The sequence below is a fragment of the Mesoplodon bidens genome (assembly GCF_964165515.1).
Source record: "Mesoplodon bidens genome assembly, chromosome: 3".
In the NCBI taxonomy this organism is placed as follows: domain Eukaryota; kingdom Metazoa; phylum Chordata; class Mammalia; order Artiodactyla; family Ziphiidae; genus Mesoplodon; species Mesoplodon bidens.
Window position 1 is genome coordinate 85717601 of NC_138178.1, and position 14204 is coordinate 85731804.

Consider the following 14204-nt stretch of genomic DNA (forward strand, 5'->3'; position numbering starts at 1 on the left):
TGCATTCCTATATACTAATAATGAAAAATCTGAAAGAGAAATTAAGGAAACACTCCTATTTACCACTGCAACAAAAAGAATAAAATATATAGGAATAAACCTACCTAAGGAGAGAAAAGACCTGCATGCAGAAAATTATAAGACACTGATGAAAGCAATTAAAGATGATACAAACAGATGGAGAGATATATCATGTTCTTGGATTGGAAGAATCAACATTGTGGAAATGACTATACTACTCAAAGCAATCTACAGATTCAGTGCAATCCCTATCAAATTATGAATGGTATTTTTCACAGAACTAGAACAAAAAATTTCAGAATTTGTATGGAAACACAAAAGACCCTGAATAGCCAAAGCAATCTTGAGAAAGAAAAACGGAGCTGGACAAATCAGGCTCCTGGACTTCAGATTATACTATAAAGCTAAAGTAATCAAGACAATATGGTGCTGGCACAAAAACAGAAATATAGATCAATGGAACAGGATTGAAGGCCCAGAGATAAACCCACGCACCTATGGTGACCTTATTTTTGATAAAGGAGGCAAGAGTATACAATGGAGAAAAGTCAGCCTCTTCAATAAGTGGTGCTGGGAAAACTGGACAGCTACATGTAAAAGAATGAAATTAGAACACTCCCTAATACCATGCATGAAAATAAACTGAAAATGGATTAAAGACCTAAATGTAAGGCCAGATACTATAAAACTCTTAGAGGAAAATATAGGCAGAACACTCTATGACATCAATCACAGTAAGATCCTTTTTGACCCACCTCCTAGAGAAATGGAAATAAAAACAAAAATAAACAGTGGGACCTAATGAATCTTAAAAGTTTTGCACTGCAAAGAAAACATAAACAAGGTGAAAAGATAACACTCAGAATGGGAGAAAATATTTGCAAATGAAGCAACTGACAAAAGATTAATCTCAATAATTTACAAGCAGCTCACGCAGCTCAATATCAAAAAAACAAACAACCCAATCCAAAAATGGGCAGAAGACCTAAATAGACATTTCTCTAAAGAAGATATACAGATAGGGAACAAACACATGAAAGGATGCTCACCATCACTAATCATTAGAGAAATGCAAATCAAAAGTGCAATGAGGTATCACCTCACACCAGCTAGAATGGCCATCATTAAAAAATCTACCAACAATAAATGCTGGAGAGGGTGTGGAGAAAAGCAAACACTCTTGCACTGTTGGTGGGAATGTAAATTGATACAGCTAGTGGAGGTTCCTTAAAAAAACTAAAAATAGAACTACATAGGACCCAGCAATCCCACTACTGGGCATATACCCTGAGAAAACCATAATTCAAAAAGAGTCATGTACCACAATGTTCATTGCAGCTCTATTTACAATAGCCAGGACATGGAAGCAACCTAAGTGTCCATCGACAGATGAATGGATAAAGAAGATGTGGTACATATATACAATGGAATATTACTCAGCCATAAAAAGAAACAAAATTGAGTTATTTGTAGTGAGGTGGAGGGACGTAGTCTTTCATGCAGAGTGAAGTAAGTCAGAAAGAGAAAAACAAATACCGTATGCTAACACATATATATGGAATCTAAAAAAGAAAAAAAATGGTCATGAAAAACCTAATGGCATGATGGGAATAAAGACACAGACCTACTAGAGAGTGGACTTGAGGACACGGGGAGGGGGAAGGATAAGCTGGGACAAAGTGAGAGAGTGGTAGTGTATATATGGACATATATGTACTACCAAATGTAAAATAGATAGCTAGTGGGAAGCAGTCACATAGCACAGGGAGATCAACTCGGTGCTTTGTGACCAGCTAGAAGGGTGGGATAGAGAGGGTGGGATGGAGGGAGATGCAGGAGGGAAGAGATATGGGGATATATGTTTATGTATAACTGATTCACTTTGTTATAAAGCAGAAACTAACACATCATTGTAAAGCAATTATACTCCAATAAAAATGTTATAAAAAATCTTGTTTAACCTTAATACACTACTGTTAGATGTTTCACATTCCAGGGACATGTTCTCCAATACATTTAAGATTCAATGATATAATGGTATAATTTGTTTCATGCCCATGGCTATAAAATTATTAAAATTCCACCATATTTCATGTTACTATAATTCAAGGGCATAAGAGTTTAAAATTCATTCAGTAAGAGCAATAAGTATACTATTTTCTATATTGGCAGCAAAATACAAATGTGACAGTATTTAGATTTAATTATTAACCATGATTACTATGTCCATTTCAAATTTGTATTCAAATCTGTATGATAAAGTAACCAATCATATGCTTTGGTAGTAGCAGTTAACCATTAGAAACCAAATAGCATTCATAGTCAACAAATGTAGATCTTGTTTATTTGCAAGAATGTAAAAAAATTGGGGGTGGTAAGTAATGCTTTTTTCCTTATCAAATGCAGGGTCATCGTCTTCCTTTTTTTCTAGTTAAAAAAATATGGTTTTGTTTAAAGTAGAAAAACTGACAATAAAACATGGCAATTAATGGATGAGAAGCAAAGAACTAGTAATATACAGCATCAATTTCTCAGGTCCTCAGGTTTAGTTTGAAATGAAAGTTTCCCCGCAACTCACATTTTCTGAGGGTTAGTAGTGACAACATAGATAGCTTGCACCAGGCCTCAGCTCAGCTTTCTGCCCTCTCTTGTTGTGAACTGCATTTAGCCTGGGTATCCAAGGTTTGGGCTGGTTCAGGTTGGCCTGATGCTAACTAGAGAAGATTAACCCTCTCAGCAGCGATTCCAGTGGGGAGTAGGAAATTGATTCTCAGTCTGTAGTAGTGCTGCCCAGTAGAATTTTCTGTGATGATGGAAATGTCCTATAACTGTACTACTCAACGTGGTCATCACTAAACACATGTGGCTACTGAGCACTTGAAATGTGGCTAGAGTGAATGAAGAACTGATTAAAAATTTACATAATTTAAATAGCTACATGTAGCTAGTGGCTACTGTATTGGATGGCACAGGTGTGGAGCACAGTGGAGGGACATGTGTAGTGTAGGTTTGGCTGTTGTTAGAGAGGTTCCTTGGAATTGGGAATGCCTGGAGATCAGGCCAGAATACAAGGAATGGAACAGTAATAAACTTTACAACTAATAACTCTTCAAGGCTATTATATGACAGGCATTGGGCTATATCCTATTTAATGTAATCCTTTCAACAACTCTCTTCCCTTATTACACTGAGTTTGGGCCAGGCACTAGGCTCTATATTTTCTCTTTCTGTCTCTTTTATAGATTCTGAAGTTGAGGCCTAAGGAACACAAAGGGCATGACCTTGGGCTAGTCTGTGATGGTAGTGGAATTTGATCTCTTGGGCCAGATCTCTTATGCACATGGACTGTTGTCCTCTGTACTTTGCTGGTCAGTCCCCGGGGGCACAGGTTACCTGGGAGCTCTGGTGTGGCTGTTTCATGCCCAGGCAGGATGAGCTGCCCAAGGCATAACCACAGTAATGACTGCTCAAGCAAGTGAAGGTTCAGCATTTGCTGAATATTTCTGGAATTTTGCAGAATAGGTGGTCATCTGGAAGACTGACTGCTCGAGCACAAAGAAAGGCAAAGAGATTGTCTGGAGAAGAGGCAATAAAATGACTGAGAGGGAAAAAAGAATGCTGTGAGAGCTGGCTTACACATAAGATATATCTTTCTGGTGTAGTTACTAGGTGAAAACAAATATTTACAAGATCCTACAACTCGGATGCACCCTGGTTATCTCGAAGGAGTGGTTCTTAACCCTGGCTGAATAGCTTTAAAAAAATACTGATGCCTGGGCCCCCCCTCAGAACAATTGAATCCAAAGCTCAGGGGGTGGGGGCCCTGCACCTATATGTATAAAAAATTCCCCTGGTGGTGGTAACGTACAGTGTGATGAAAGGGAAGTACCACATTTCACAGTGTATAGTAAACATACAGAACTGGTAATCTTCAGGTGTTTTAACATATACAAGCATAAATGGCATTAGAAGACTTCACACAAGTTGCAGATGGCAAAGGCATAATGGGTTGTTATTAATAGAAATTAATATTTTAAAATTAGAGGACCCTGTCATTTTTAGGTCATTGTCACAGAGCCTGAGCAAAACCTCTCTTGGTGATATGAATGGGCCATGACTCTGAGACTGCATGGAATTCTGATGATAACATCATCATGACATAGCTTTTAAGAAATCTCCATGTGCTGAAAGCTGGCTGCCCTCATTTTTCAAGTACTTACTCCCTGTAGGAAGTTTACTCTTCCGACAGCACCGACTTTTCTCGTGTAATTCACAAATCCGATATTGCCTTCAGTGGAAGCATAGAACTCATAAATGTGAATGTCCCCAAATCTCTTGATGAATTCTCTCCACACATCTCCTCGCAAGCCATTTCCCAATGCCATTCTCACTTTATGGTCACGATCGTTTGGTTTCTGTAGCAGGACGAAGAAGAGACCAAGCTGAAACATCTTTGGAGCCTGTACTTACATATTAATAGTGGCCTTTATGTTTCTACATATTTATGTTGGTTATGAGCTGACCTTAGTGCATGCCTTTTCTGTCATCCACACATATTACACCTCCCCCACCCCGCAACACACACAGTATGGGCTGATAGTGGGAACTCTGATTTAATAGTTGAAAGGCTTGGATTTTCCCATTTTGATTTGTCACTTGACAGAACTAAATGATGCCAACATTTAATCCACATCCAATCTAAAACTTAAGTCATGTGTTGATTGTTTTCTTGATGAGGCTGGTGGATCTCAGTGAATTGCCAGAAAGGAAAGGCCCCATGGGAGAGGCCTGTCAGAGACAGGCCTGGCACATAGCAAAGCCCTCAATAAAAGTCTTCTGCTTCCTCTGATTACCTGCACCCTCTCTGGACACCCTGATCTCTCACCCATCATCTGTCATTCAATCCATGGTGGATTAAAATCCCCCAGGTGTGTTTGCATGTTGCACCTCACCTCTAATGTGGAATGGAATGTTCGATATTGTTAAAGAAAAATGAGGTGACACTTGACCTTTGGGCTCCCCTGGTGGTGCAGTCGTTAAGAATCTACCTGCCAATTCAGGGGACACGGGGTCGATCCCTGGTTGGGGAAGATCCCACATGCCGCGGAGCAACCAAGCCCGTGTACCACAACTACTGAGCCTGTGCTCTAGAGCCCACGAGCCACAACTACTGAGCCCATGGGCCCTTGGGGAGTGGCTTTGGTGGTGAGGAAATACTGTTTCTTCTTTTGGAAAAACACCAGTACTCTCAGGCCCTGGTGAGCAAAAGCTTAGATGAGAACCAGACATCTCTGAAGCCTCCAGGGCCTCTTTAAGATTTTAATTCTTAAAATATACTATGATGATATTTAAGACTATCAAAAAAAGAGAGAGAGGGACTTCCCTGGTGGCACAGTGGTTAAGAATTAAAAAAAAAAAAAACTCCACTCATTTTATTAGCTACTCAATTAGCCCTTTCAATCTGTCCTTCAGTTTTGGGAAGCTTTCTTGCATTATTTCTTTAATAATTTCCTCTCCATTTTCACTATCCTTTTCCCTATTTCCTATTAATCAGATATTGAATCTTTTGGATTGATCCTCTAGTTTTCTTATTTTGTCTCTCCTCGTGTCCATCACTTTGTCTTTCCTCCAATTTTCTGTAAGATTTCTCAACTTTATCTTCCAAACTTTCTATGGATTAAGTAAGTTTTAAATCGTATTTTTAGTTTTCAGGAGGTCTTACTCTGGTTTTTTTTTTTTTGGTAGCATACTATTTTTGTTTAATGGATACAAAATCTTCTCTGATATTTCTGAGAATATTAATTATTGATTTCTGGAAGTCTTCTCATGCTCTTTGAATTGATGCTGGTTTTTCTTCTTTTTAGAAACTGATCTTTCCTGTTAGAGGCTGTCCTTTGGTATCTGTTCATATTCAGAAGTAAGGCAACAAAAAGATGTTTGAGCCATTTTGTGTGGTGGGGAGGGGTTGTTGCCAGGTTGGCTGTACTGTCTGGTGATGGGGCAGTGAGCCGATGTCCAGTTTCTTTTCTTTTTTTTTTTTTTTTTGCGGTACACGGGCCTCTCACTGTTGTGGCCTCTCCCGTTGTGGAGCACAGGCTCCGGATGCGCAGGCTCAGCAGCCATGGCTCACGGGCCCAGCCGCTCCGCGGCATGTGGGATCTTCCCCGACCAGGGCACGAACCCGTGTCCCCTGCATCGGCAGGCGGACTCTCAACCACTGCGCCACCAGGGAAGCCCCAGTTTCTTTTCTGAGAATGTTTAGTTCTTCCTAAGCATAACCCTCCTCTGCTCTCTTGCCTGCAAGCATAAACTGACTACTGGAGTTCTGGAAGCTGGGCAGGGGAAGGGAGCTGGGGTCTCCCTGGTCAGTAAGTAGACAGTTACTCAATCTCTGCTCTCAGTGCCTCACCGCTGCCCTCCTCTGCTCTTGGGATCCTTGAGTTCAAAGCTCCTCTAGCTCTTCTCCAGAGAATAAGCCTTCTGTCTCCTACAGAAGTGGGATAGGGGAGCAGTAGTTATAGCTGTTTCATACACAGACTTTCAAAAATTCTCCTGTTTTCAAGCCTGGTACCTCATTCAAACTTCAGTTGTATTTGGTGCCTCCTATTTCGCAGGCTTTAGGAAGTCAATCAGCTTCCTTCTTGTTGGTAATCACCTCTCAAGTTTCACCCATCTCAGCCCTGCTATGGCAATGACCTTCATCTTTCAGCTCTCTGTACTCTGTAGTTCCTGGTTGAAATGTCTCTTAGTTTCTAGGATGATAGAGCTTGTGTGGCTTTTTCTTGTCCTCCTCATTTTGGGGAAGACTTCCAAGAGGTAAAAGGGCAGAAGCTACTCACCACCTTAGAAAAATTCCTGAGTACATGTCCTTAACAACTAATATGCTATACTTCTGCTTGACTCCCTGAGGAGAAAAGAAAGCACCTAGCACCTATTGACAGGAGTGAAAGGGTGAAATTCAACCTCTTCGTTTTACAGAAGAGGGCTTTCTGTGTCTAGTGTATCTTCCCACTGCACCCAAAGGGATTGTCTTTAAAAACCACCTCCCACACCACTCCCAGGCCCTTTCGTGGTGCTTTATCACATTCACACTTGAGTCTCAGAACAGTAAAACTCTTGTTACCTGGCCCAGCCAATCAGTCTCGCCTCCTGCCATGCTGCTTGCAGTTCCCAACATGGCAGGTGCTTTATTCCACTACTCTGCCATGCTGTTCCAGCTAATCATTAGCCCTTCTTTCCCTGCATGGCTGGAAAACTTTTCTGCACCCTTCAAAACTCACCTCTCTGGCAAACATACCCTGGTTCTGCTCTCTGTCCCTCTTTCCCCTGGTCTACCCCTGTCCTGGACAAACTGGCCACTCTCTACTCTGTGCGGCTACATATCCCTTCATTCTGTTTTCTTTCTTTCTTTTTTTTTTTAAAGATTTTTTTGATGTGGACCATTTTTAAAGTCTTTATTGAATTTGTTAAAACATTGCTTCTGTTTTATGTTTTGGTTTTTTGGCCACGAGGCATGTGGGATCTTGGTTCCCCAACCAGGGATCAAACCCACATCCCCTGCATTGGAAGATGAAGTCTTAACCACTGGACCACCAGGGAATTCCCCCTCCATTCTGTTTTCTATCTGAATGGAGGTGGTGTAGAGACAGACATTTTAGGCTGGGAAAGGACCACAGAGGTTATCTAATTTTGGAGGGAAGGCAGACAACACAAGGGAGGTGAGCTGAGTCTATTCAGCTGTTTCAGGGTTCTGGTCTATCTTATTTCCCCTTCCAAACACCAAATTTTAAGATTTTTTGTTCCAGTTCTGTGAAAAATGCCATTGATAATTTGATAGGGATTACATAGAATCTGTAGATTGCCTTGGATAGTAAAGTCATTTTGACAATATTGATTCTTCCAATCCAAGAACATGGTATATCCTTCCATCTGTTTGTGTCGTCTTCGATTTCTTTCATCAGTGTCTTACTATAGTTTTCAGAGTACAGGTCTATTGTCTCCTTAGGTAGGTTTATTCCTAGGTATTTTATTCTTTTTGATGTGATGGTAAATAGGATTGTTTCTTGAATTTCTCTTTCTGATCTTTTGTTGTTAGTGTATAGAAATGCAACAGATTTCTGTGCATTAATTTGTAACCAGCAACTTTACTAAATTCATTGATGAACTCTAGTAGTTTTCTGGTAGCATCTTTAGGATTTTCTATGTATAGAATCATGTCATCTGCAAACAGTGACAGTTTAACTTCTTTTCCAATTTGGATTCCTTTTATTTCTTTTTCTTCTCTGATTGCTGGAGCTAGGACTTCCAACATTATGTTGAATAAAAGTGGTGAGAGTGGACATCCTTGTTTTGTACCTGATCTTAGAGGCAATGCTTTCAGCTTTTCACTGTTGAGTATGATGTTAGCTGTAGGTTTGTTGTATATGGCTTTTATTATGTTGAGGTAGGTTTCCTGTATGCCCACTTTCTGGAGAGTCTTTATTGTAAATGGGTACTCAATTTTGTCAAAAGATTTTTCTGCATCTATTGAGATGATCATATGGTTTTTATTTTTCAATTTGTTTATGTGATGTATCACAGTGATTCATTTGTGGATATTGAAAAATCCTTGCATCCCTGGGATAAATTCCACTTGATCATGGTGTGTGATCCTTTTAATGTATTGTTGGATTTGGATTGCTAGTATCTTGTTGAGGATTTTTGTGCCTATGTTCATCAGTGACTTTGGCCTGTAATTTTCTTTTTTTGTGGTATCTTTGTCTGGTTTTCATATGAGAGTGATGGTGGCCTCATAGAATGAGTTTGGGAGTTTTCCTTCCTCTGCAATTTTTTGGAACAGTTTCAGAAGGATAAGTGTTAGCTCTTCTCTAAATGTTTGATAGAATTTGCCTGTGAAGCCATCAGGTCCTGGACTTTTGTTTGTTGGGAGTTTTTAAATCAGTTTCAATTTCAGTACTTGTGATTGGTCTGTTTCATATTTTCTATTTCTTCCTGGTTCTGTCTTGGGAGATTGTACGTTTCTAAGAATTTGTCCATTTCTTCCAGGTTGTTCATTTTATTGGCATACAGTTGCTTGTAGTAGTCTCTTATGATCCTTTGTATTTCTGTGGTGTCATTTGTAACTTCTCCTTTTTTATTTCCAATTTTATTGATCTGAATCCTCTCCCTTTTTTTCTTGATGAGTCTGGCTAAAGGTTTATCAATTTTGTTTATTTTTTCAAAGAACCAGCTTTTAGTTTCATTGATCTTTGCTATTGTTTTCTTTCTTTATCTCTATTTCTGTTATTTCTGCTCTGATATTTATGATTTCTTTCCTTCTACTAACTTTAAGTTTTGTTTGTTCTTCTTTCTCTAGTATTTTTAGGTGTAAAGTTAGGTTGTTTATTTGAGATGTTTCTTGTTTCCTGAGGTAAGACTGTATTGCTGTAAACTTTCCTCTTAGAACTGCTTTTGCTGCAGCCCATAGGTTTTGAATCGTTGTGCTTTCGTTTTCATTTGTCTCTAGGTATTTTTTTATTTCTTCTTTGATTTCTTCAGTGATCCATTGACTGTTTAGTAGCATATTGTTTAGCCTCCAAACACAATTAAGTGTTTGTGTTTTTTACAGTATTTTTTCTTGTAGTTTATTTCTAATCTATAGCATTGTGGCTGGAAAAGATGCCTGATATGATTTCAGTTTTCTTAAATTTACCAAGGCTCACTTGGTGGCCCAGCACGTGGTCAGTCCTGGAGAATGATCCGTGTGCACTTGAGAAGAATGTGTATTCTGCTGCTTTGGGATGGAATACTCTATAAATATCAATTAAGTCCATCTGGTCCAATGTGTCATTTAAGGCCTGTGTTTTGTTATTGATTTTCTGTCTGGCTGATCTGTCCATTGATGAAAGTGGGGTGTTAAAGCTCCCCACTACTACTGTGTTACTGTCAATTTCTCCCTTTATGGCTGTTAGTATTTGCCTTATATATTGAGGTGCTCCTATGTTGGGTCTGTATATATTTAGACTTGTTATAACTTCTTCTTGGATTGATCTCTTGATCATTATGTAGTGACCTTGTTTGAATCTTATAACAGTCTTTATTTTAAAGTCTATTTTGTCTGATATGAGTATTGCTACTCCCTCTTTCTTGTGATTTCCATTTCATGTAATACCTTTTTCCATCCCTTCACTTTCAGTCTGTATATGTCTCTAGGTCTGAAGTGGGTCTTTTGTAGACAGCAAATATACAGGTCTTGTTTTTGTATCCATTCAGCCAGTCTGTGTCTTTTGGTTGGAGCATTTAATCCATTTACATTTAAGGTAATTATTGATATGTATGTTCTTATTGCCATTTTCTTAATTGTTTTGGGTTGGTTTTTGTAGGTCTTTTTTCTTCCCTTCCTCTTTAGTTCTCTTCTCTTATGGTTTGATGACCATCTTTAGTGTTGTGTTTGTATCTATTGTAGTTTTTGGGTTTGCTGTTCCCATGCGGTTTTGATATAGCAGTCTATATATGTACAAGGTTGTTTTAAGTTGCTGGTCTCTTTCCCGCCTAGAGGAGTTCGTTTAGCATTTGTTGCAAAGCTCGTCTGGTGGTGCTGAATTCTTTAGCTTTGGTTTGTTTGTAAAGCTTTTGATTTCTCCATCAAGTATGAATGAGAGCCTGGCTGTGTAGACTATTCTTGGTTGTAGGTTCTTCCCTTTCATCACTTTAAATATATCATGCCACTCCCTTCTGGTCTGCAGTGTTTCTGCTGAGAAATCAGCTGTTAACCTTATGGGATTTCCCTTGTATGTTGTCATTTTTTCCTTGTTGCTTTTAATATATTTTTTTGTGTTTAATTTTTGTCAGTTTGACTACTATGTGTCTCAGCATGTTCCTCCTTGGGTTTATCCTGCCTGGGACTTTCTTTGCCTCCTGGACTTGGGTGACTGTTTCCTATCCCATGTTAGGGAAGTTTTCAGCAGTTATCTCTTCAAATATTTTCTCAGGTCCTTCCTCTATCTCTTCTCCTTCTGGGACCCCTATAATGCAAATTTTGGTGCATTTAATGTCCCAGAGGTCTCTTAGACTGTCTTCATTTCTTTTCTTTTTTTTCTTTATTCTGTTCCACAGCAGTGATTTCCACCATTATGTCTTCCAGGTCACTTATCCGTTCTTCTGCCTCAGTTATTCTTGCTATTGATTCCTTCTAGTGTATTTTTCATTTCAGTTATTGTATTGTTCATCTCTGTTTGGTTGTTTTTTAATTCTTCTAGGTCTTTGTTAAATATTTCTTGCATCTTCTCGATCCTTGCCTCCATTCTTCTTCTGAGATCCTGGATCATCTTCACTATCATTATTCTGAATTCTTTTTCTGGAAGGTTTCCTATCTCCACTTCACTTAGCTGTTTTTCTGGGGTTTTATCTTGTTCATTCATCTGGGACATAATCCTCTGCCTTTTCATTTTGTCTAACTTTCTGTGATTGTGGTTTCCATTCCGCAGACTGAAGGATTGTCTGTATCCACTTCTGAGAAGTCCTTTTGATACAGTCTTTCTTTAAGCTCCCTTTAAATTCATAGAACCTGGGTCTCCTGTTGTGATTTTTTTAAATTGTGGTCAAATACATACAACATAAAATTTACTCTCAACTATTTTATCTCTACAGTTCAGTGGTATTAAATACATTCGTAATGTTATGCAACCATCACAATCATCCCTATCCATAACTCCTTTCATCTTGTAAAATTGAAACTCCATACCCATTAACCTCCCTATTCCCCCCTTCCCTGCAGCCCCTAGCAGCCACTATTCTACTTTCTGTCTTTATGATTTTGAATACTCTAAGTACCTCATATAAGTGGAATCACACACTGTTCGTCTTTTTGTGATTGGCTATTTCACTTAACATAATGTCCTCAAGATTCACCAGTGCTATGGGAAAGGTCCTCACCCAACTTACAGCTAATTATGACCCTCATAAATCTGTTGAATGTACCCCCTGAATCAGAATAATATGTGCTAAGTGCAAACATTTGGGGGGAACACATTACTTCCCTCAAGTCAGTTATATATCTTTCAGGGGAAAGAATTTAGAGGTTCATTCAGCAAAATTTGTTGACGCATAGGATGTGCCATATACAGGTTTTGGTGCTGGGGATCTGGCAATCAACAAAGCTCCTGATGCATGGAGCTTTCATTTAACTGGAGGAGAAAGATAACAGTCATATAAACATGCACTATGTCAGAAGTGACAGTGCCACGAAAAGCAGTAACCCATGAGATGCATGGTAAGGGGTAGGGTGGTATGTTTGAGGATTTGTAGGAGGGGTCTCTTTTATGAGGTGACATGTGGGCAGAGACTGAATGAAGTGAGGAGAGAAAGAACTAGGGCAAGAGCATCTTATAATTCTTTATGTCACACTGCTTCTGTTACAAGCATACCTCACTTTATTGTGCTTTGCAGATACTCCTTTTTTTTTTTTTACAAATTGAAGGTTTTTGGCAAACTGGCATTGTCAGATGATTATTAACATTTTTAGTAATAAAGTATTTTAAAATTAAGGTATGTACACTGCATTTTAAAGATATAATGCTATTGTACACTTAACAAACTACGGTATAGTATAAACATAACTTTATGTGCACTGGGAAACCAAAGAATTCACATGACTTGCTTTATTGTGGTGGTCTGGAACTGAATCTGCAATATCTCTGAGGTAGGCTGTATATAAATTGAACATAACAGTTTCTTATAAATAGCAATTGATAACTTAGTGATCCTTTGAGTTTGTTTTCTTATGATGAGTGAAAGGATTAAAGAAAGTAGAATCTTGTGAGTTTACTGCATTATATAGTCTAGTGGTTCTCATCTGGGGTTGATTTTGCCTGCCAGGGGACATCTGGCAATGTCTGAAGACATTTTGATTATCACGACCTGGGGGGATGGGGAGGGTACCACTGGCGTGTCCTGGGTAAAGGCCAAAGATGCTACTATACATCCTATAGTGCATGGGATAAGTCCATACGGCAAAAAAGAAATTGGCCACAAATATTAGCAGTGCCACTGTTGAGAAACCTTGATCTGGTCCTCAGGCAGGCTGCCTTCTCTGATGAGAGCTGAGGGACTGGGCAGAAGGAACTCTTTCAAACAACCCCTTCAAGATATCTGGATATCTGCAAATAGGGCAGTTCCAAAGCCCTTGGAGTTACTTACCTTTGGGGCATCTGTTCTAAGCTTGGTAACAGATTTTGTCAGATGGTTTCAAAGCCATATGGGGGTTTATTCATTAAGCAACATTAAGTAAATTTTCCTGCATGCCTGTGGTATAAGAGAGGGCAAGGAGATAAGATGTGGTCCCTGCCATCAAAGATTTTACAGCCTAGGGAGGATGGGAGGCATGAAGACAAACACCTGCAATCTGACAAGGGCCACAAAGGAGGAGAAAACAAATGAGGTAGGGGAAGGCAGCAATGACTTTTGTTGGGGTGACCCAAATAAGTTTAACATATGAGGTATCATTTGAACTGGGCTTTGACCGTGAGTAGGGTTTAAACAGGTAGAGAAAGAAGCAGAGGATATGCAGGTAGAGGGTCAGATGTGAAAACAGGTACAATGGTAGGGAATAATAATGTTATTACAGCAGCTGCCATCTGGTAAATTCCCTGTGGTAGGTGTGCTGCCAGGCTCTTTATCATGAAAAGTAACTGTAGTGTAAACTGAAAACCGATATACAAGAAGCAGCTGAAACCTAGCATGACCCAAAGTGACTTGAATTCCCATCTTATGCATTTCGAAAAGATAATGAAACATGGGGAGTGTTACCTGGGGATAGTTGCATAAATACCGAAGCAGTTCACCGATATACTGAATGATAGTGACGTTATATTTTCTGCAGTCATCCCAAAACTGGCTGGCTGAAAATTTGGCCCGCAAAACAACAGTAGCACCTACAGAGAAGGCATAGAAAGTACTAATAAAGAAATGCTACCAAAAAAGTCCCTAATTATATTTGTCACTTTTGAAATTTATAAATTAAAAAAATTTATATATGAATTATATTCACAAACAAGTATTGGGTACCAATTATATTCAATGCAAAAAAAAATGAATAAGACAGTTTTGTCCTATAGGAGCTTCCAATCTAGTGGGGGAGAAGACACAAGTTTTTCTAATAAGAGTCAGTGTGCAATAAACGAGGTTAGGTGAGGCCCTAAGAGTGC

General features: G+C 39.1%; 1 protein-coding gene across 1 annotated transcript in view; it reads right to left on the reverse strand.

Annotated features, from left to right (window-relative positions):
- The window catches only part of SLC27A2 (solute carrier family 27 member 2), a 53233-nt gene that overhangs the window by 14789 nt on the left and 24240 nt on the right, over positions 1–14204 (reverse strand). The window contains exons 4-5 of the mRNA XM_081227186.1: positions 13807–13931; positions 4242–4436 (exon numbers count right to left, since the gene is read on the reverse strand). Of these exons, the coding sequence (XP_081083312.1) occupies positions 4242–4436; positions 13807–13931 (320 nt within the window). The remainder of the gene's footprint in view (positions 1–4241; positions 4437–13806; positions 13932–14204) is intronic.